Source organism: Furipterus horrens, unplaced genomic scaffold (assembly GCF_987537825.1).
Source record: "Furipterus horrens unplaced genomic scaffold, mFurHor1.1.pri manual_scaffold_1, whole genome shotgun sequence".
Classification (NCBI taxonomy): domain Eukaryota; kingdom Metazoa; phylum Chordata; class Mammalia; order Chiroptera; family Furipteridae; genus Furipterus; species Furipterus horrens.
In genome coordinates this window covers 137,375,251-137,400,604 of record NW_028327171.1, presented here as the reverse complement: position 1 = coordinate 137,400,604, position 25,354 = coordinate 137,375,251, and the positions used below count along the sequence as shown (strand labels likewise).

The 25,354-nt window shown below is 32.6% G+C and overlaps 1 protein-coding gene across 1 annotated transcript in view; it reads left to right on the top strand.

The window, feature by feature from the left end:
• LRP1B (LDL receptor related protein 1B) overlaps positions 1-25,354 on the top strand; it is a 1,919,366-nt gene that overhangs the window by 1,746,648 nt on the left and 147,364 nt on the right. Inside the window, exons 67-71 of the mRNA XM_090279551.1 lie at positions 2,219-2,335; positions 9,155-9,261; positions 14,869-14,998; positions 16,643-16,749; positions 17,077-17,209. Of these exons, the coding sequence (XP_090135677.1) occupies positions 2,219-2,335; positions 9,155-9,261; positions 14,869-14,998; positions 16,643-16,749; positions 17,077-17,209 (594 nt within the window). The remainder of the gene's footprint in view (positions 1-2,218; positions 2,336-9,154; positions 9,262-14,868; positions 14,999-16,642; positions 16,750-17,076; positions 17,210-25,354) is intronic.

The window sequence follows — 25,354 nt, the reverse complement described above, 5'->3', positions numbered from 1 at the left end:
AATGATTTTCAATGCCTGTTCATTGGAATTACCAGTCTAGCTTTACTAAAAAATCTGTGTTCCACCCCAGAGTCTTATTTTATTGATGTGAAATATGAATTGGCAATGGATTTTTTAAGTTTCCCAGGTGAGTTTAATGTGTAGCCAATTTGAGAACTACTGTATTAAAACCTGCTCATACATTTTCCTTTTAAAATATTATACATGTATATATATATTTATATCTTATCAAAAAGATTTTAAAGACAGAACAAATCTGTATAGTTTGTATTGATTTTAATAAGTAATGTTATGGACCCCAAAATTAAGTTAAATACCCTAGAAACATAAAATCTGAATAACCTTACATAAGATGATTAACTTTTCTTTGTTACTGTTTCTCAATGCTCCAAATAAACATATTGGTGATGAACTATAACTTGTTCTTGTTAAAAAAAATATGTGTATATCTCTCTCAAACACAAAATAAAATATAAATATTTAAAGAGAAAAAAATACAAATAACATTCAAGGGGTAAAAATAAAAAGCATGGAGTGTACTGATTACACAGTTCCCATTGTTAACCTTTGGAATCATGGGGAATTGCTTGGGGCCAATATTGTAATACTAGGTCACATGATCTGTTTGTCTCATAGGCGTGATTTTTCTTACATTGTATATTTTAAATTTTTTAAACGGGTATCTATCATCTATCTATCGTATATCGATTTAGTAGAAAAATGCATTTGAAGTCTATCATTAGAGTTTCAACAGAAATGTAAAATGTTTCTGGAGTGGAATCTAGATATTAATTACCCTATTGCCATTTGATACCTTTGTAAGATTGGAGAAGCAACTTAAATTCTGAGACTTATGTTTCTCATGTGTTTCAATGCATGTAATAATAATTAGGGTTTTTATGAAGATTGAGTGTGATCATGCTTATGAAAGTGCTGAACTTAGAGGTAGGCTGAGTTCTCAATAGATGTTCATTATTTAATTTTCATAATTATACCTAAGTCACTTTTGCTTTTATAATTCTATTTGAATCTGAATTTTATAAGATGCATTGAAGTAAAGTACAGCAACCATCACTAAAGAGCTTATCTTCTTTAGCTAATGTATTTTACTAGTCTCAATTGTTAAACATTTCACTGTTCACCTCTAATACAGCTGAGAATAAGAAGTCAATCTGAATATATGAAAGGAAAATAAATGTGTCCTAAATTGTATATTTAAATGCATAATTTTATTATTTTTATGTTATTGAATTTATATTGTCTTGATGCTTTAGACCCTTGCTACTCTATGTGTTTCATAGACTAAGGACAATGTTAGCACTTAGCTTGTTAGAAATCTAGGTCTACTCAATCACAATCTCTATTTTAGAAAAATTCCGAAGTGATTTTTAAGTATGTACACTAAAGTTTAAGAAGCACTGTTTTAGTCTATATACAATTAGGTATTACTTATAGAATTTTTAAAATATATATAACCTAAACATTAAATAAATTCTTATTACTTGAACTCCTATTGTGGCTCATATGAACACAGATTTGTTGTAAAGAGCACTAAATCAAGAATTAAAACACATTTTTAATAATTGGCTGTGCAATTTTATGGTAGAAAAAAATTAACTGAGTTAATAAACTTCTAAGAGTATCTGGTTTGTCATTTGTAAAGAGCTAGTTAATACCTCTTCTGGCACACAGTGAAATTGTTTAGAAGTTCAAGTGAGATGTCAGTTAATTAATAATCAAGGTCTGTACATGTTATGTACTATAATAATTTATGAATTTAGAGCAGGTGACTATAGGTATATTATGAATAAGAGCTCCTTAGGGAGCAAGAGAAACTCTTTGGAGTTTTATTGATAGTCACTTCTTTTTGCTACTTTATAGCATAAATAGGTCACTTCTAGGGGGATGTTCTAAAGAGAAGGTTAGTTTGGGGTAATTTTTTTTAAATTAATTAATTTTGTTGACTTTGCATGGGTGGTCCAATTTCTTTGTAATTAACTTGTGATGAAAACATGACCAATAACAACGTAAAGCATAATGGAAAGACAAATTGTATTCAGTATTTGCCTTCAGTTTTCCTAGGGAATGTTTATCAGTTAGTATTTTAATTAAGGTCTGAAGAAATGTCATATGCCCTGGATTTGGCATGGCTGTGAGGATATTGAGAGGGATGTTTTCATGGAAATCAACAATGAAACTATGGGTCTTTCTATTACAGATAAAAAAACTTGTGGACCTCATGAATTCCAGTGTAAAAACAACAACTGTATTCCAGATCACTGGCGGTGTGATAGCCAAAATGACTGCAGTGATAATTCAGATGAAGAAAACTGTAGTAAGTAATACTTTCTTGAGAACGCTGAGAGCTGACAGCCTATTCAAAACACAAGATAGTAATTTTTAGTTTAGTTAAGGTATGAATATAAACCTATATGTCCTATGGCTCACATTTTTATACATATATTCACATTTGGGCAAGAATATTCAGACTAAATTGACCTGAATCTCAAATGGTAGAATTATTTAAATGCTTATCCTGGGAGTTATTTTCTAATAGTTATCAGAATTGGTATGAAAGTATCTTGAGGTTTAATGTAACCCATCAGTATGCAATGAAGGAAGTCCTTGATGCAAACTCATACAAAGAGCTGAAAGATGTGGAGACGATACAAAACACATCATTCTCTAATGGATGGTATTTATTTCATTTCATTTCAGTCTCAAATTCTTTTACACTCCAAATTCACTCATGAGCTTCTTTGAGTGAAGTATCATTTATTTTCTCCAGAGTGGTAAATACCATATTTATTCAGGATGCTTTTCTCTGAAAATAGAATAAGAATACTAGCATTATCAGTCTTCTGCATTTTTATGTAATAATTTCTAAAAATAATTATCCAAGAAGTATGTTTTCTAAAAAGTATGGGAGTTTGTAAAATGGGAACAGTATTTCTATATACTAACATTGGTTTCTGATATATTTCTTACTGCTAGTTTCTTATACTGCTGTTTAAACAAAGAAAGCCATATGATCATATTTAAAATAAGATAATCAAATTTAATTTATGAAATATTTATGTGCTACTACTTCCAAACAGAGAAGGAAAACTCTGACTCCAAAAAACCTCCGCTGCCTTGCGGCATACCTCTTCAGGGGAAAGGCTAAAGGAGTAAACCCCGACAGAAAATCCGGAGCCGGAGTCCCTAAGGCGGTTTGACGTTGTAGTCAACACCGGCAACTCCTGCGGCGCACCTGAAGCCAAGCTGTATTGACTCAGTCTTTCCCTTGGACCCTTCAGCTGCGAAGAGAGGGGGGGTCTGCTGCATGGGCAACAGCAGACCCTCCATATCACCCTGCCCAGGCTCTGTAGCTTCAGCGTCATCGCAAGATGTCGATTCAACACGGGAGGAGACAGATACGATGTCACTCCCGAGTCGGACTGCACAGCCATTCTCAGCGGTGCAGATAGACTCTTAAGAAGCTACACCATCGTCTCTCGAGACGGACGGCTGCCGACGACGACTACTTCCAAAAAGGATTTGATAATAATGATAATGTCTATTTTTATAAAATGTACTAATAATACCCATTTTCTAAGACACAGAAGACAAATTAGGAATTATTTTATTAAAACATAATGTTTTGTTATATAAAAGCAGAGAATTAGTAAAGTAACAGCCATAATAAACCTCTTGGATATTCAGTTTGCAAAATATCAACTAATCTTTTGAATAACTTTCAAAACTTAATCTGATTAGTGTTTGAGAATCAGTTACATTAAATATGAAATATCTGGGTCATTATGATTATGGAATACTCTGAATATAGAAATATTTATTGCTTCTTCTTTACATAGATATCTCCCGACTGACATACTCTTTAAATAGGTAAAAAAAAAAAAAATGCAGAGAGTCATTAGAGTGTTCTAAATTCCTTTAATCAGCAATTTCTTAAAAACTTTAAAAAACAGGTTCTCAGATTCTGTTCCATGAAATAGAAATCTAAAGGGTGAGGTTGGTAGAAGAAGAAAAAGAATAAATAAATAAAGAATTATGTATAGGGTGGAGCAAAAGTAGGTGTAAGTAGTTCATATGGAAAATATTACTGTAATTAAAAAATAATAACACAGGAATAAACTCTGTGTTTCACATACTCACAACTGTAAACCTGCATTTGCCCCACCCTGTACATACTTTCTATTTAATTTATTAGTATTTCAGAGCTTAAGTATATACAATATAAATATACTCAGCTTGGTATGAGATACCTTTAGTGTTAATTATCTATGAGATACCTGAGAGGAAATGCCCTATAACTGAAGGACATTGAAAGCAAGAGAGGGAAGATGTGAAGGCAATACTGGACATTTACATCTTGGAAAACCCTCTATTCAAGTGGTAATTAAAATTGTGTGAGATATTAGGTTACTACTATAATAAGAAAGGAAGGAGAAGAATGAAAGGTTGAGATAGTCTGCTTCTGAATCAAATGGGACTTGTTAAGTGGCTAAGTATCATTTTGCTGACATCTGAGAAAGACAGCCTTTGCTCCAACTGGCATGACTTGGTTGGTTGAGCTTCCTCCCCCAAGTCAAATGTCTTCAGTTTGATTCCAGATCAGGGCACATGCCAGTTGTGTGTCCAGTCTGTGGTTGGATTGCATACAAGAGGCAACCAATCAACATTTACTTGCATCCCATTGCCTCATTTATTTATCACTTTTATGTTAAATTTCTATTAAGTATCTGGAGTTGATCTAAGGAATAGAGCTATATCCCAAAGCCTAGCAGTGTCTGACATGTGTTTATACTATTAATAATGTATTTTAACATCTTTTTTAGACGTCTTTGTTTTTGAATCGGGTTTAATGAATTTACTTTTTAAAATTTTGTTGAAAACATTATAGGCATAGATATGAGAGGAAGTTAAATAGTAGAGGAGCTATTAATTGCCAACTATGTTTTAAATTCAATATGCTTTCTACCTTTTTATATTTACATAAGATAATTAATTCATTTTTATTTCATCATTATAGGATGATCATTTTCCTTGTTAAGTTTCCAGCAGGAACACTTTGCTTCAGCAATGATTCCTGCTCTTAAAAACAAGAAAATTTTGTTGTTATTAAAGGTCATCATAATCAGGATCAAGAGTTTGTAAATATTTGAGAAAATTCAATATCTGTACTATTTTTATTAGAAAAAAATATAATATATTCTTTTATGGCATGTATTCCTTCTAAATAATGTATGTACAAAAAAAATTTCTCATTCTATTTGCATTATTAAGAAATAACAAATCAATAAATTTAAACACACCAAATAATTCAATGAACTACAATGAGGTTTGTAGAGAGAGAAAAATTGTCTGTATTATTTGTAATCCTAGTACTTTCACACTGAATTTATATCAGAGGATTATTTGTATAGCATGTCAGTTATACTAATTGCATTCTAAATATTCTCCTCAGCTGCTTACACATTCATTCCTCTAACTTTTTAACTTATTTCCATGGGTTGATGATAATATGCTCAGTAGAGAAATTGGGGTCTATGAACCTTTTTGCTCTGAAACTAACAATATGGCTTTGAAAGTTACTTTTTCTTCTGAACTTAGTTTCTTCGATCTCGTGTAAGATGGCTTTCAAGGCTCTTTTTAATTCTGAGCCTGTATGTTCTTGCATTTTGTAGTATCAAAGGGGTGATCTGTCCACAAGAAGTAGGGTAAAATGTCTTCATGTGGAGAGTGAGAAGAGAAAAAGAGTCCTTTTTTTTATTATTAAGTGAAATAGACATTGCTAGCCACGTGCCTTAAACAAGTAATTTGAATTCTCAAGGATTTCGTTTTAATCTCAGTAATATGTAAGCACTTATTATCTCCTTGGTAGTATGGGAGGCAATAATTTGGCCCTAGTAAAAACTATAGGGCCTGGCACCAGGTCGTCTATATTAAAATGCAATAATAGATCTCTGAATACTGGGTGATGTAGTGTAATTTTTCTATCCTTTCTGTGTCTCTATTTACTCATCAAAAAGACTCCAATATAATACTACCTTATAAAGAGATTAATATTGATGAGTTAATTCAACAAGTACCTTGCACTAACTTCACCCAGTGCCTAACAACAAATAAGCAATCAGTAACTGGTACTAATTAGTATTGTTTTAGTTATTACATTAGTACGAATAGAGTTGCTTCTTTTTTTCTTCTTTTTTGATTGATTTATTATTTTTTATTACAGTTGTCCCACTTTCCCCCCATTGCTCTCTGCCAACCCTACCTACCCCCACTCTCCCACAGTCAATCCCCAACCCATTGTCCATGTCCATGCGTCATTTATACTAGTTCCTTGACTAGACCCTTCCCTTACTTACTCCTGTTCTCTTCCTTCCTGCTGCCTGGTAACTGTTAGTCTGCTCCTTGTTTACATGCCTCTGGTTCAATTTTGTTCATTTCTTCATGATGTTCATTAGTTTCCTATATTAGGTGATATCATATGGTATTTGTTTTTCATTGCCTGGCTTATTTTGCTAAGCATAATTCTCTCTAGTTCCATCCATTTGTCGCAAATGGTAGGAGTTCTTTCTTTCTGCTGCATAATATTGCATTGTATAAATGTACCACAGTTTTTTTATCCATTCATCTACAGATGGGCACTTAGGCTGTTTCTAGCACTTGGCTGTTGTAAATAGTGCTGCTATAAACATAGGGGTGTATAGGTTCTTTTGAATTGGTATAATCCTAGCAATGAAATTACTTGTTCGAAAGGCAGTTCCATTTTTAATTTTTTGAGGAAATTCCATACTGTTTTCCAGAGTGCCTGCACCAGTCTGCATTCCCACCAACAGTGCACTAGGGTTCCCTTTTCTCTGCATCTTCATCAGCACTTGTTGTTTGTTGATTTGTTGATGATGGCTGTTCTGGCTGGAGTGAAGTGGAATTTCTTCTGGTTTTTATTTTCATCTCTGTGATGGCTAGTGATGTTGAGTATTTTTTCATATGCCTATGGACCCTCTGTATTTCCTCTTTGGAGAAGTGTTTGTTCAGGTCCTTTGCCCATTTTTTATTTGAATTGTCTGTCTTCTTGGTGTTGAGTTGTATAAGTTATTTATATATTTTGGAGATCAATTCCTTGTCAGGTATCATTGGCAAATATATTTTCCCATATGATTGGTTCTCTTTTCATCTTGCTGATGTTTTCTTTTGCTGAGCAGAAACTCTTTAGTTTGATGTATCTCATTTATTTATTCTTATCTTTATTTCCCTTGCCTTAGGAGATTTATCAGTGAAAATATTTCTATGTGGGATACCTGAAATTTTCCTGCCTATGTTTTCCTATTGGACTTTTATGGTGTCACTGCTTACATTTAAGTCTTTGATTTTTCTTGAATTTATTCTTGTGTGTGGTGTAAGTTGGTGGTCTAGTTTTATTTATTTATTTTTTTGTATGTCCCTGTCCAGTTCTCCCAGCACCATTTGTTGAAGAGGCTCCTTTTATTCCATTTAATGTTCCTTCCCCATTTGTCAAATATTAGTTGACCATATAGACCTCGGTTTATTTCTGGGCTCTCTATTATGTTTTATTTATCTATAAGTCTGTTCTTATGCCAGTACCAGACTGTTTAGATTACAGTGGCTTTGTATATAGTTTAACATCAGAAATTGTGATTCCTCCTACTGTTTTCTTCTTCCTCAAGATTGCTGTGGCTATTCAGGGTCTTTTTTGGTTCCATATACATTTTTGAAACATTTGTTCTAGGTCTGTGAAATATGTCACTGGTATTTGAATACTTCTTAAGATTAAAGCATAATACATGTAAATATAAGATAAAAACAAAAACAATAAAGAAATTCCTATTTTTATATTCACAAAAGAGTATTGAGTCATGAAAGGAATCTTCCAGTGAGTGACCTTTTTCCATTCTATTAAGTAGCAGCTTGTCTTATTATAAAGCCTGAAGTTCACATTTTAAAATAAAGTCCCAGAGCAGAACAAAATGCTTTGATACATATTCCACTTGCCACAGTTCCCCCAGTGTACTCAGCAAGGATCTTTATATAGAAATATAGGAGCCTTCATGACACCAAACTCTGTAGCTAGAAACAGAGTTTTGTGGAGAGAAATATTTAAATACATGCTGAGTTACTCATAATCTTTATGGAGGAAATCAGGCTTAAATAGATGTTCCTTAATAGTAATTTCAGTTACCTATTCCTTCTTCACCTGAATAAGAATATTATTGTAAGACATCTGTAAGTACAGTTAATCAATAGAGAAAATATTTTTCATTATGCTAGGTATCAGTTCGGTTTAGAGAACAGAAACTAAACAAGAGATGATTTCCAACAGTCACAGAGATTACTTGCAGGAACAAATTCCTGGAATCTACTTTATTGTCCAGATGAAATATATTGCACTTGGGTGTCAAGCCAAATATCAAGACATACTCTGGCTTAGGTTTTGTGTGGGATGTGATAAAGCATACTTAAATCTACAACTGGCAAATTAACTAAAATGACAGATAAACTATATCAGGAATAAGCAAGCAATTGTATGAACAAAGTTCTCAAAAAAAAGAGCCTCCTTCTGCCTCTTCCACCTGTATCCACCCAGTCATGTCCAATAATACCTTCATATACTCTTCTTTTTGTATGAACTCTGGAGTTTCTGGGGACAAAATTGAAGAATTATAAAGTCATTATAATATATAATAAAAAGTTAAGAACCAAAGGCTAGACTTACTCCTCAGTTAGTAAACAGCCCCATGGGTACAGAGAGTCACAGAATATCTTACTTGAAGTAAATATATAAAATGACTTAGAATTCTAAAAACTGAAGATTTTTATGAGTTTTATGCTTTTTATTTTACTTTGCTGCTGTGTGTTTATTAAACAATGGGCTATTTATCTTTTGTCTTTTTTCTTTTCATTTGTTTCTGTGATGCCACTTCCTAGTCATGACTTTAAAAATAAAATTGAAAGATCATTATATTCTGTACCATAGATGTTTCATGAAACATTTTTTCTAAACAATATATTAGTTCTACTGGGCTAACCACTTTTTTATTAATGCTACCTAATGTTATATGTTATATAAATTTTAAAATGCAGTTGCATGTAACATTAAAAACCTATGCTATTTTTCTGTCCCCAGAGCCACAAACCTGTACATTGAAAGATTTTCTTTGTGCCAATGGGGACTGTGTTTCTTCACGGTTTTGGTGTGATGGAGATTTTGACTGTGCAGATGGCTCTGATGAGGTAGGCAACTTTGAAACATCAAACAATGCATTTCTTTAAAATCACATTTATAATTATCGTTGTTTAATCCAATGAGTATTACAAGGATAGCTCTGAAATGCACTTTGCTTCTGGCACACTGAGAAAAGTATTATATTTAAGCTCTGTGCCGCACACACCCAGCACAGGGAATAGCTCTTATGCTGCCATTGACAGTTAATTTTATAGTCTGTTTTACCACAAATAGTGAATGGCTGGGTTGGGAAAAGGACGTTTGGAAATCCTATTCCCTATAGCTGATGCTCTTGCCATCTGTGAATATGTTCATAAATTTTTTGTGGTATTTATAGGCAAGACTAATATTTTATGCATTTTAAACAGTTTCTCCTCCTCACGGTCTTTCTTCAGTAGATAAAGTATTGAAGATGTCGATGTGGGTCATCAATTTTCATGAAACCACAGGTTCAGCTTTGCTTAGATGATGATCACAGTCCATTTATAATAAGGCCTATGTACACACAACTTAAGTGAAAAAGTTTAGAATTTCTCTGGATAATTCTGTAAACTTATATTGTGCTACCATTTATGATACTTCACACAATTCATTATTTATAAATCTATGTATTTGTATTTCATCTATTAATTACTCTTTGATGCTTTAAAAATAATGCATGATATGCATTTATATATTTTCTCAGTCAAATCTAAAATGGTCTGAAGCCCTCATTTTTAAATACCAGGAAGAAATATAGTTAATAGTCATTTCTCATGACTTTTTCTATTAATGATGTTTCATCTTAGTATCAGGAGCACTGGTGCAATCAAATACAGTCAGAGATGAAAGAAAAGGGTGGTCTCCAGACCTCAGTGAGCACCATAACTCCTTCTGGGGAACAGTGACTCCCTGGAGCTCTTTGGAAGAGAGATACTGCAGATCTTTACTATTTACAGAATTCACACAAACTGTTTTTTTCCTAGTTTTCAGGCATTCTTATCAGGATCATACAAATTTGTATTATCTCATTAGCTTAAATAATCCCTCTAGTCACATACAGGTGCCTGGATTTAGAAACAAATGGCTGCAACTTCTCACTTGACAGGCAGAAAACCTAAACTTATAGGTTACAAAGGTTTCTTAGGAGAAGTTGAAAAATACTATTTCCATTCATGGACTATTCAATAAAATAAGTCAAAACAAAAGAAAGTAAAAGGATTAGTGGACACAGAAGAGAGGTGGTGATGGTCAGAAGGAAGAAGGGCTGGGTACAAGCAGGCAAAGGGAGGTGGGAATGGGGACATCTGCAATAGTCACAACAATAAAAATAAAGTAAAAAAATAAATTAATAAATCTATGTGGAAGTTAAATTCTTATATTGTCCAGCTACATCTTTACTTAGGATCTGTTTATTCAAATATTATATTAAATAGTCAGGGAAACACATTTCACATAAACTCATTCATACCATGAAAATGTTTTGTTTTCTTTAAAATATATTTTCTACAAGCCTATTTAATATGTGAAAGATCAAGAGGAGGGGATATATTGCTTAAGATGTATGACTTTATTTTACATATTATTCATTAGTTATCCAAGATTCATATACAGAATCTTCTTTTTCAAAAATCTTATTCATGTTAAAGTAGATATTCTTATTAACACCATTTCTCTCATGCCATAAGTTCATAGACATAGTTTTTTGATGGCTGAATATATCTCATTAGCTAGATATTTTCATGGTAATGCTGCAAGGGAATCAAATTAACTCTCTTAAATGTGTTCTTTCTCTATATTTAAAGACACTTAGTCCAGTCTATTTGTGATGAGGTGGCTGACTACTTAGCAATTAATTTCTATCTTATTTTAAAGTCTCAAATGGCAGGTTGTATTGATAAAAAACAAAAAAAGATGAACTAACAAATGTTTATAAAACAGAATTACATATAGGATACTTTCATATTAGGAACAAAGGAGGAAATGTGAAGATGAGTTTTATATGAATGTGAACTGACAGTATATTTAGTTTGTTAATATCTAGCTAAAACAATCAGAATGAAAGTAAAAACTTGAATCAACATAATTGTATATGAAATCGGTGGCATACACAAAAAATAATTTATTAAAGTGACTTTAAAGTATAATAGTTGACTACTCAATCTAGTATAATGTCTTGTAAGAAAAAAGGAGATGCAAAGGAATCTTAACCTGAATTTATAGACTTGTTTGGAATAATAATATTGATTTTGTTAATTTGAAATTCACATGCATTGAGAGTAGGAGGGTTCAAGTGCTTAATTATTTTAATATTATTAGCAATCAAATTTTAATCAAAATAAAGGATATGTAAATGTATAAACAAAGAGTGTAAATAAAAGTTCTGTAATATTAAATTCAAAAATATCACTAAGTGATCTGATTTTTCTCTTTCTTAAAATATATAATTCTTAGTTCTGTTAAAGAAAAATCCTAAAACTAATGACTACATTAAATATTATTTCTAGCATTCACATAGTGGCATCTAAATACTATTTTCTAATTAAAAGAAACAAAAATCCTTTGAGAAATATCTAATTCCAGATCTGAGAATGAAAAGTGACAAAATGAGCTACTAACATCTTGTCAAGCTAGTGAAGACTATTAAGATAGTGTCCAGAGTACATAGCAGCAATTATGAAGAAGTTTCTACTGGTGAAAGAAACAATTGGAGTGTCATAAAGAAAAATGACTACAATGGATTGAAATGCAATAAATGTGTAGAAATATATAAGTTTATAATAGTACTTAGAATAATAAAGATCTTATTTTTTATTTTGGAGATTGTTAAGATATCAACATTCTTAGTATTTAATCAGGCAAATTTAGAATGTGGGGCATTTTATAAAACAAATGACCAGGTTTATTCAAGTAATAAATCACATTAAAAAATTAAGAGAATGAGAAATAGTTCTATATTAAAAGAAACTCAAACCAAATTCAATAAGTAGACCTATTTTAGATACTTATATTACCAATTAATAATATACAAAGCCAAGAAAATTAGGACATTTTGGTATGGATTGAGAATAACTTTATACCAAGGAATTTTTGTAAATTTATGATATTGTTAATTTTATGATACTATTGTTGTTATGATAATATAGTTCCTAATGTAAGTAAGTAGGCAGAGGATGTATGAAGCATGAAATATGGGTAATGTATAAACATGCATGATTGGCACATGGATTCATTATTCTAGTCTCTCTACTTTGTGTGTATTTTTAAATGTCTAAAATAATTAAAAGCCCTAAAGTATACACACACACACACATCAACTGTATTTAGTGGATTGTAGATCAAAGACATCTGATGATAAAGTGTCTAAAAGTATCACCTTCTGTGCTATCAAAACAAATATACCTGTGCCACTGGTTAGTGAGCTATTTTATTTGAATTGGTCTTATTGCTGAAATAAACATTCTTTAATTCTACAGCTATATACTAGGCAGTTATTATAATCATGGCATGATAATAAATACTTGGTACCCAGACAGACATGCTCCCTCTCCATCGAGTCAGGCATAATTTCTCTCCCAGTGAAGCTCAATTATGTTCCTTATTTTCTGCATTTGCTACTTCATTCACTGATTAATTTATTTATTCATCATTTTTATTGAATGTTTACTACTCCCAGGTAGAATGCTGAGCATGAGGAATATAGAAATGAATAAAACATAAAATCCCTTTATCATGACTATTTCTCTAATATTTTAACATCATTTACTGTTACATAGCTTACTCCTCAGATATAGCAAATTTCTAATTATCCTAAATTTCTAATTAGTCTTTTCTTAAGTACAGCAGTCCCTGTCTATATCACAGTTTACTTATCATGACCTCACTGTATCACCGGATTTTAGAAAAAATTATATTTAATTATTTATTGTGGATTTTTCTCTATATCGCAGGATTTCGCAGTACTGTATACTTACGTTGTTAAAGTTACATAGGTTTAAGAGTGTAGAATATGTTTAAGAACATAAGTAGTGTTTATAAAAGTGTGGAAAAAGGTTAATAAGGGAGTGGGAAAAGTTAATAAGGGACTGGGAATGGTTTATAAGTGTGAGGAAGGGTTTATAAAGCCTTAAAATATATATAGATACTAAAATAAATGTAAGTTTTCTACTTCGCGGATTTTCACCTATCGCAGGGGGGGTCTAGTACATAATACCCATGATAAGTGAAGGAATACTGTAGTTCCATTTTTGTTTAAACTTTTCCTTTGAAGCCTTTCTTAAAAACTTTAAGAAGATATATGTTTCAAACCCTATCCATTTATTTTGACAGTTAATGTATTTTATTGCAGTTGTTGGTTAGGTTCTTTATAGTCTTATTTAAAAAATACTCTAGCAAAGATTAAACCCTTAATACTTGCGAAGAGAAGGGAAGAAGAAAGAAAGGAGGAAGAAAATAAATTATATAGCAGGAAGTCTATTAAACTCCTGTCAACAAATAAAATTATAGGAATTTAGAAAGTAAACACTTAGTCCTTACATAAGGATAAAACTAGAAAGAAGCGGGACGTACTAGTTCAAGATGTTTCATTCACTGGGAGATTCACAAGCTGTACCTATTGTGGAAGCAGCAGACAAATACATTTTGTCAAAAACAGAAATTCCTTAAGGATAGAGAAAAAAGTAACCCCAGCAAGATATTTCATTGTTACTTCCATTTCGATCAAGATGGTTAGACCCCAAGGAAGGTCAGTTCCCAGTGGATATCTTTCATTCATTGTATAAAAGGAATTTAAATATCCCTCAAGGTAGCCACTATCCTGTTTGACTTCTAAAACATATCTATATGTGAGCTAACAGAAATGACAAATGTGACAATTCATTTAACAGTTAATTTTATGAACAGCTGTTGAAAGATAAGATTATGAACAGGAAGCCAAACTGTAAAAGGACAGGTCCCGGGGTAAAGAGATGGGAAGGAGGATAAAGAAAGAACACTAGGAAAGATTTGCTGATGTAAAACATTTGCATTAAGTTTCTTGTTTGTTTCACGTGCCATCCTTCTACCCCACTCTCAATGAACTGGATGTACTTCTTAGAAATAATTGATTAACATTTTTACCCCCACGATCTTTATTCTCCCTCACAATTATTTTTTTTATTGAATCTAGAGAGAGAGGGGGAGAGAGACTTATTGTTCTACTTATTTATGCATTCATTTGTTGCTTCTTGTATGTACTTTGACTGGGGATTGAAATTGCAAACCTGGCATATCAAATAGATGCTTTAGCCAACTGAACTACCTGAAGGGGAGAATTTCTTACAATTATTAAAATTATATTTATCTATTGCAGAATGATCCAGTAAGAGCAATTTAATTAATATGATGAAGCCATGGCATTTATGTTTTATTTTTCATTTCTCTGTTTTTATTACAGAGACAAATGTAAGTTGAAAATGCTACCATTATGTTTTGTAGCACTGGGCTTACACATGACCATCTGAGATGAGCTTCTTATATGTGGTAGACATGGTTCTATATGTCTAGGTTTCTATGAATAAGGTTTTGGTTGTTATTTGGGTTACACTTGTCAAACAATTTAATTTTAATTACATCTGTGTTGATTTTTTTTTTTACAGAGAAATTGTGAAATGAGTTGTTCCAGAGATCAGTTCCAGTGTTCCAATGGTCAGTGTATATCTGCAAAATGGAAATGTGATGGTCATGAAGACTGTAAAAATGGAGAAGATGAGAAAAACTGTGAACCAGGTAAAATGACTGAGGTGATATTAAATTTAGCTGATATTTCAACTTGACAGAATTTAAATTTGAACAATAATATTTAAAAACCATTAAAAATTTTGTGCAGAGATTTCTGTTTTAGAAATAATCTGAAATATCTGTGCATAGGTTAATTGGTGTACCCTTTATATGTTTTGAAAGTGTTTTATCAGGTAAGATTGATACTATGCTCAAGATTCAAACATTACTTTCCAAAATATCATCTTATGGTTTCTTTGGTGTCTTTACCTTTCCACTACATTTGGTGTTGCTTTTTCAAGATAACAAAATGAAATATATTAAAACTCTAAGTACAATAAAAGTCAGGTTTTCAATAATGGAGATTAAAAATAAGAAACAGAACATGGTAATTTCCACATAATACCAACTAAGAGAAAGCATAAGGGTATTATTTCTATTTACATCTTGGTCCAAAATTAAACTAAAATTAGGAAGCAAAACCAGAATATGGGAAAAGTACACCCAGCTTATGCATTTCAATTTTTTAAATATGGCTCTATAAATATGCTTTTAAAAACTTAATTTTTATACTTAACAATTTTAAAAACATTATCTGATAGGAATAAATTACGAGGGAAAGTATACTACAATCTCTGTATAATCATGAAAGCATTACTTTGAGAGACTAGGTAAAAGTAGCAGATACAAAACACACATGTTACCAACTCCTCTAGTACCATTCCCCTGGTCGATAGCTCTAATTGATCACATTGTTTTTCCTTACTGAATCCAGACATGTTCTTGATTACTTCATAATACAAATGCCTAGGCAAATATTGTCAAGTAAAATTAATTAAAACATAAGGAAAAAGCTTTTTAGATTTCCTGGAATATGCAATCCAGACCACAAAGTCATTGTGTAAGTACATTTAGCAACTGAGTGGTCTAACAAAAGGCCAAGAACCCCAGAGGTTTGAAAACAAGCAAACTTAAAGCCATAGACAAAGGCAGCTGTTATAAATCCAACATCAATTAATTTGATTGGGTATTGGCAATAACTTATTTATTTACATGTTATTTTATCTTTCTGTATTATAAATGAGTACTTCAAATTCTGTAGTCACTGTTGAGGATACATATATTTGTGTTGAAAACCCCAAAACAAAAATACCTCTTATAATTTATGCAAATATAACATTTATGTCAACACAATCAAAAAGCTATTGATGTCTGTGAGAGCATGCCAAGAGTTACACTTTTAGCTTTATACAATGTATAGTATATTGAATAATGTTTCCAAGGATCACTAAATCCTATTGTAGTTTTAAAAATAATGTGAAGATTTTATATTTTTAATAATTTAATTTAAAATCATAAAACATTTATTTCTCCAAAACCAAAGGGATGGAGAATATAGAGGGTCTTTTCCTTGCTTTAGTTTATTTAATTGAATACTTCTTGAATAGGCTATTACATTATTGAGGTATGTTTAATACAATGCTGTAATATTGTAAACCATATTTTAAATGAACATTTAATATCAGATGTTGAATATAGTTTAAATAATATAAATATTTTCATTACTATATGAATTTTATATGTATACACATTTGTTTCTATGAAGTTATTCTTTTTACTGAATCTAAATTTCAACTTTATAATTATATTCAGCTTCTCCTACTTGTGCATCAAGTGAATATATATGTGCCAGTGGAGGATGTATTTCAGCATCTTTGAAATGTAATGGAGAATATGATTGTGCAGATGGTTCAGATGAGGTAAAAATCTATCATTTGATTAACATCTTTTAATTACATAAGAAAGCAAAATGTAATAAAAATAGAGGAAAGAGACAGAATCTTGATTCTTATCTGTCTAAAAGGTTAGGACAAGAATATTACTACAATAATTTCAACAAATCCCTGAATTTCAATGCTGTCTATATACTAAACCCATTTTCATCTGTAGAAGTTATCTTCATTAAATCAGAACAAACAAGCCCACAGTGTAATAAATCTCCAGTATTGTCAGCTGCATGTTTATTTTGCCTGTGACTGTATTGTTATAATTAATAAAAACCACAGTGCTCATTTATATTTAAACAGATGAACTGTGTGACTGAATGTAAGGAAGATCAGTTTCGATGCAGAAATAAAGCCCGCTGTGTTCCAATTAGATGGCTGTGTGATGGAGTTCATGACTGTGTGGATGGAAGTGATGAAGAGAACTGTGACAGAGGTAAGGTGTGTGTGTGTGTGTGTGTGTGTGTGTGTGTGCCATGAATAAAAGAATGTAGTTAAAGCACTCTACAGAAAATAGTGTGCTGGAGGCAGACGATAAGGTCATTAAATACTCTGTTTACTCTTTCTATTTTAATTACATAAGTGTCTGTTCTAAGTAAGCAAAACCTGGACCATTTTCAGGCAGAGTATAATGTCACTCTTTGTACAACAAAGGCAACCAAATGCAAGTCTTTACTGAGTATGTACCATGAGCATGTGTTTTGGACTACGTGGTGGGTCAGAGAGAGATACTAGAAGAGCACAGGAAACATAGTCACTAGAGCCATTATTACAAAAGTATTTTTAGAGAACATCTCTCATCCACATTCCTTGCCTTATTTGTAATAAAAACAACCTGTTACTATATTACTATAATTTTAGAGCTAAAAATTACACATACTATATATGCTAGATCATATATAGATTATAGATTATTCCCCAGACTTCCTTCTTGACATGTTGAGAAAATGACCTGCATTCTTTGTCAGTCTGGAAGACAACTTTAAGTTTTATAGTATATTATTTTCCAGTTTTGTGAAGATATTTCCTGACATATGACAGCTTTTAGTTCTAAATCACCACAATTAGTGATTGTTCCTACTTTATTTTTTTTATTTTTTAAGTATATTTTATTGATTATATTGTTACAATAGTTCCAATTTTTTCCCCTTTGCTCCCCTCCGTCCAGCACCCCCCTTCCCCGACAATCCCCTCCCCAAGTCCATGCCCATGGCACACCCTTTCATATATTCTTCTTATTTTTTTAATAATTAATTAATTAGTTAAATATTTTAACAATAAAAAATAACAATCCCTCCCTCTCAGACTTAAGACCCTTTACAATCTTATAAAGGACAATGGACGAAGGTCTCAAGCTCCTCTAGCTGCTTCAAGCTGGACATGGTCGTCGTCCTACCTACCCTTGGGTCAAGAAATTTCTAATAAGAGTGGGGATGTGGAGGGGAGGGTGGCCTTCCTACAAGGGGAAGGATCGTGCAGACTCCAGGTTGGTTGGCTGTCTCTGGACAATGGCATGCTTGGTTTAACAGGCTGGCATCCTTGTTGTATTCTGGGGGCAACAGGGTTAAAGGACATCATTCAATCCGTAACGACTAGATGACAAAAGACAGGTATTAATTTTTCAATGTCCCACATTAGGGAAAAGAAGGGCTTCTTTGGAGGAAGGAATGCCAGGTACATCTCACCTGTCCAAAACCCTTTTGCCCATTATACTTAGTTTGGACTGAGGGAAATATTTTAGGTTTCCCCCCTCTCAGGCCTCTGGGCTCTTTCTGTCCAAGCCATTAGGATAGAAAAGAGAAACCAGTTTTAAAGTGAAGCCCACAGACCACCCCATTCTTCACCAACCCAGCCACTTAGTTCAGCCAAACCATTGAGTCTCAGGAGGCAGCAATGCAGACAGGATTAAGTGAGGCCTATATGTACAGACAATCACTCAGGTAATGAGATCGTAGGCTTATGCCCTTTGAAAACAGAAAACACATGTTAATTTATGTAACATAACCCACACACAAGTTTATAGATCTGTAGGACTGTCTTATAGGAAAGACATCCAGTTGCAAGGCATTTGACATTCTTCTTGCCTGTAAATTAAACATCTTTGATAATGCCACAGACATAGTTTAACTTTCAAATGAAAACAAATTTTAAATGAAAAGAAACTTTAAAGACGGTTAGCTGCACTACTTTATAGTCTACCACTGGGCATTGTGATCTTCCTTGATTCTTGATTTTTCTCCCTAAGATTACCCTCCTTGTCATTAAAGGGACTGCATTAAGTTCATTTTTAATTTATCCTGTTCATTTGCATAAACACAACAAGAGCAGCAAATGATCACTTATGATCTTTAGTTCTGCTTTGCTCGAACTTACACAAGGAACATTTAGGGTGACCTTCAGTGTGCCCTTCAGGGCACAGAAGCTGAGCCACATACCTGGCATTCAGCCTTGCCTGTAAACACCTGTCTTTTCCAGGTCCTCCTGGTTTTCCATTGTGCCTTAAGGTCCCTTCTAGCCATCTTTCAGGAAAACAACCTTCGTTCCTTCCCTGGAAAGATTGCTATGGACCGCTCATCCATCCAAGGTACCAGGCCTTTTATCTCGTGGACTTTTATTACCTTCGAAAGTCAGTCCCAGTTGCTCAGGGCTTTTTGGTAACAACCAAAGCCCAATCATGTCTCCTTTAGGCATGACATTCCAGTCAAAGTCTTAGTCAAAAAAATCGTTATTAACAACTGGTCTTATTAGTTTTATGCAAAGAAACTTAGGTCATTACTTACTTCTTTAGAATGCCAAATTCTGGAGGGATCAGATAGGGAGAAAATATATACAGTGTGAAGGAAAATCCTTGTCCTTCTAATATTCACTGAACATGCATTTCTATTCTTTATATTTTTATTTTTTCTCCCCACTAAAAATTTTTCTGTTTGTTTGTTTTTCCATTACAGTTGTCTCACTTTTTTCCCCCTCTTGCTTCTCTGCACCCTGTCCCTCCCTTCTCCCACATTCAGTCCCCACCCAGTTGTCCATGTCCATGGGTCATTTATACATGTTCTTTGACTAGACCCTTCCCCTTCTTACCACTTCTCTCCCTCCCATCTCCCCCTTTGTTACTGTTAGTTTATTCCTCGTTTACATACCTCTGGTTCAATTTTGCTCATTTGTTTGTGTTGTTCATTAATTTCCTGTAACAGGTGATAGCATAAGGTAATTTTCTTTTGTTGCCTGGCTTATTTCGCTAAGCATAATTCTCTCTAGTTCCAATCATGTTGTTGCAAATGGTAGAAGTTCCTTCTTTCTTTCAGTACTTATTCATTGTCATTTTCCCCCTTTGTACTCGTGTTCCTCTCTGTCTCTCTCTGTTTCTTCATCTTCTTAAAGCAGACCCTTTAGCATCTCTTGCAATACTGGTTTGGTGGAGATGTATTCTTTTAACCTCCTTTTGTCTTGGAAACTCCTTATTTCACCTTCCATTTTGAATGAGAGCCTTGCTGGTTAGAGTATTCTTGGTTGTAGGTCTTTGTTTTTCATTACTTGGAATATATTTTGCCATTCCCTTCTGGCTTGTAGTGTTTCTGCTGAGAAATCTGATGATAGCCTTATTGGAGCTCCCTTGTATGTTATTAATTGTTTCTCTCTTGCTGCTTTTAGGATTCTCTCTTTGTCTTTGAATGTTGGCATTTTAATTATGATGTGTCTTGAAGTGGGCCTGTTGGGGTTCATCTTCATTGGGACCCTCTGTGCTTCCTGGACTTGCATGATTCTTTCTCTCTTCATGTTAGGGAAGTTTTCTGTCATTAGTTTTTCAAAGAGGTTTTCTATCCCTTGCTCTTCTTCTTCTCCTTCTGGAATTCCTATGATACGGATATTATTCCGTTTCATGTTGTCCTGCAGCTGTCTTAGAGCCTCTTCAGTCTTGTTCAGCCTTTTTTCATTTTGTTGCACTGTTTGTGAGTTTTTGTCTACATTGTCCTTCAGCTCGCTGATCCGATCTTCTGCTTCCTCTAGCCTGTTTTTAATTCCTTCTACCGTGTTCTTCAATTCAGAGATCGTATTCTTCATTTCCTCCTGGCTCTTATTGATAGCTTCCCTGTCCTTTTTGATGCTGGTATAATTCTCAGTAAGTTCCTTATAGTTCTTCTGGAGTTCACTGTAGTTTTTCTGGAGTTCTTTGTAGTTTCTGCTGAGCTCATTGAGCTTCTCCATAATCCATGCTTTCAATTCCATATCTGATATTTTGCTCCCCTCTATTTCATTTAGCACTCTTTCTGGGGACTCTACCTTTCCTTTCGATGGGGTGTTGTTTCTCTGTCTCCCCATTTTTGTGACTCCTATTGTTTGTTCGACTGTTACTACTTTAGAGTAAATGAAATGAAAGCAAGTAATTTGTGGGATGAAGCTTATAGTAACCATAAATTACATACTTCTTATTTTTTAAATGTTAAATCCATTATTTAAATAAAGATTTCTTTTAACTTGCTCACAAAAGTCTCTAAATGGACTTAACATTTCAGAATATTTGGAATATCATCCGCAAAGATGAAACCAGATATTGATATAGGCTGTAAGGCACTTGAACAGGCACTCAGGGTTTATACAGTATAAATATATCTAAAATATTTACTTCTGCAAACATCTATTTACTCAAGGAAAAATATCTTCTACTTTGTCTACTATTAGATCAAAGCTACATGATTTGCTTATGTCTCCATTCCAGAACCTGATAAAATATAATATTCAGCAAAAGAAATTCTAGCTCACATTGAGAATCAGTAATGCATTACAGAGAGTCATAAAAGATTAATCTTCCATGACAGCTGTTTCTACTTTTGGTTAATTTCTCACACTAACTTTCTGTAATTGGTCACTCTATAAACAGAAAGCTTTGTGGACAATCTGTCATTCATAATTTTATGTAATCTTTTATGTAAATACTTTGGAATAAAATTAAGTTGTTCATCTTTCCTCCACTCTCTATTGAATAAGTTTCATCCCCGCAACTTCAGTCATTGAAATTAGCGTATTTCTTTTCTTCCATTGCTTCTTGCCTGGGCTCATGTAGTACTGCCTAACTAGTCTTCAATACATCCCACTCTGCTACCAGGTTCATCTTACTTTCATGTAACTCTGATTATGTCAATCTTTACTCAATTGTCTTCCTTCCTGGTTACATAAAAATAACTAAAACTGGCAGTCAGATTTACATAAAAATGATCCGATTTTATCTTCCCAGTCTTATATTCTACTACTTCTTTTTATGTATCATATATCATAGCCAAACTGAAAGTATTCTAGCAACATCCCACATGCTTTTCAACATCTCTGCCAATAAAAATTATATCTGTCTTTTTAAGTCCATTTCAAATATTACTGTCTTCTACCCAAGTACTGTCTTTTTTGGAGTTTACCCAGCCACTCTTTGATTGCATTCTTGTTATCATTATATTCCTTCTAAAATAATTATTCCTGTGTTATTTGACCTGTTCCCTTGTTGAAATGTGAATTTCTTGATGCCAACAATTACATAAGCACACAGAACAAGGAAATACATTTCAGGGAGTGATATCATGTAAAAGTCACAGAGGTGATGGACAGTTTAGCTGTTTAAGAACCACAACTAATGAAAGATTTTTATTATAGAACTTAATTTTAATATTAAAGGTAATGAAGAGTTTTCCAAGTCTTTTAAAGAATCTTCAGCATTTTTTTTTTTTTTTTGAAAGGAGAGGGTGATTACATAGCACAGATAATTTACTGTAATGGGAATCAGGAGATCTAGTTTCTCTTTTTATCACCATAAACATTTCTGTGATAATTTTTCCATGCTACCAAACCCAACCACAAGAAATGTGTTCAAGATCTGTAGGAATATCCGGAGAGTCAGTGTGTGGGGAATGGGGAGAGGAAAGGGGGCAATCTTGTCAGGATTTATCTATTTTTGTTTAATATTGGATTTCATTAAAACTGTTTGAACATAGGAACCCATGTTAAAAAGTCAAACATTATAAGAAAAAATTAAACATGATAGCATTTGACATCTGATGTATCTTTCAGATTTAAAACTATTCTACTAAATGTTTAAGGTTACTGAATTAACAAGTTGAGAGTCTTTATGTCAATCACTTAGAAATGTGTCAAAGCTTCCCTTTTCTTCTCTACTCATGCCTTTAACATTTATTTCTTTTAAAAAATTTTATTTTTTAATTAATTAATTTATTCTTTGCTGCTAGGTAAATTCCAATGAAGTATCTTGGTGGATAAAGTACTTGATCCTATATGGATGTACCTTATGGCATGCCTAAGTTTAGATTTCTAGTATTTAATTTACTTCCAGGAAGTGGTTTAGGTATTGGATAAATGTACATCAAGGCACTGAAGACATGGAATGCCAGAAGAAACACCTCTGCTGTTGAGTCTAACTTACAGTCATTTCAACTTCAACCTGTGAGCTTACAGGCGCTAAGTGTTGGAGGCTGGATAAGCATGGGACATTTTTCCATGTGAATCAGTTTTATTGGTTTACTTTAAATAGACTAAAATATAAATTATTATGGAATTAGAAACAACTTTTATGTTTTTAAAAGTAAAACATGTTGCCTCAAGAAAACTTGGTGTTTCTTATGGCCTGAGCTCCCAAACTTTACTCATTTTTAAAAAATTTGGTGGAAAAGATTGAGAATTATTTTCTTTAGTAACCATCAGCTTAAAAATGTGTAAGCTACTTATGTAAATTATAAAATATTATCATATATTAATGTTTCTTTCCATCCAAATTAAGATAAGAATTCTATTTTCTAGAATGATGCACTTATCCAGGTTTCTATGAACCTGCTAAGGGCTCACTTATATTTAGACATAGGTTATTGTTAATTAATACATACTTTTTATTTTCTAAACATATGTTGAGTTTATCAAGAGCATGTTGAGGAAACTGAGATTTTAATTAAGCTAATCTCTTCTAATTTATACCTTTTTTGCTGCTTGTGTTATTTCAAAATAAGTATTTTTAAGTTAGACTTAGGAGGTCATGGTAACTAACATGGTACAGTTTTTGAAATGCAAATTCTTTATAGTACAATAGCAAACCTTTAGTAGGTTATCACAAAACCTTTACCTTCTGTTACAATTATGATTTCATTTTTATTTCCCTTTTCCTTAATACAATAGTGACACATCCAATACTCTCATGAGGAAAATTATAATATTATCTAATGTGATACTGTAGTGAACTCAATTTTTCTTTTCAACAATACTAATGTACCTCAAATAGAGTTTTCTAAAATAATCTAAGGATGTAGAGTTCACAAATTTTGTTTTAATTTAATTAATTGTAAATTGGAAAATGCAAGAGATTTAATCACTAGAATCTTTATTCTGAAAGAACACAACTCTGTTATATGTTCTATGGATTTCAATATTGAATTAAGCCAACATTCATAGTTTAAGTTTGTTTAGAACTGAAGATTATGTGTTTTGTATTTGTATTGTTTTTAGATAGAAAATTGTTATATTGTAATTTATTGCATTGGTTTTATTAATTGAGAATATTTTTTGAGTTAGGGCTTTTCAGAGCTAAAAATTGCAGAAGTTTGAAAGAAAGGGGCAACCCAAGGTCAGACATTGTACTTTTAGAAGTTGCACATGATAGCATTCACCTTGGTGTTCTCAATAAGGAACTGCCTTTATCTGTATATTAGAGTTTGTTCATCCTTAGAAATGCCAGTGTAAGCTGTACCAGTTCTGTTAAGACTTTTTTTTCCAGAAAATTATGCAGCTGTTCTGATTCATATCACTCTTGATTCTTGGTCTCAACTTCACCTATCACTCAAGATTCTAAACAATCTACCTATAGTTCTTTCATCATCTTTTTCTATCAATATGCATATCAAGCATTTAATAAGTTGATTTTCTTACATTCTATTTCATAGCAATAATAAATCATGAGCTTTTTTAAAAACATCTGATGACCAAATTAACAAAGCTACCTATAGCTGTGCCTAGCCATTCCTCTTCCCATTCTATTAAAGTAGACTTCCCTCACCTCCAGAATAAGAATAATATTTTCATTTTGCTATAGATCTCAAATTTTTCACTCTTTCTGGATTCTCAAGGAAGTCATTATCAATTATCTTTATCCTGTATCCTCAACCTTACATTTTCTTCTGAATTATTATTCTCAGAAATATTTAAATGTATTCAGATATCTGTTTTTCTTCATTCAAAGAAATATTAAAAGAGAATTTTACTAAACCCACCACCACTTTACTAAATCTATTCTCTTAATTATTTATATGTGCCTACATGACCTTCTAGTTAGAATATATTTTAAGTATTTCTCTAACCACTCTGACTATATCTCTTCTTTTGTATTCCTCCAATCTTTAAATAGTAATAATCACTTTGTTCTCTTCTAAATTAAAAAATAATAATAATTACATCTGATTATTCCCAGCTATAGAATTTATAGCTCAGAAACCTATCTTATATTTTAGTCACATTTATCCATTAGTCTGCTAAGTATTGTTACATGGTTGTCTTACCAGTACCTTAAGTTAATTGCCTTTATTTCTTTTAAGTCTGC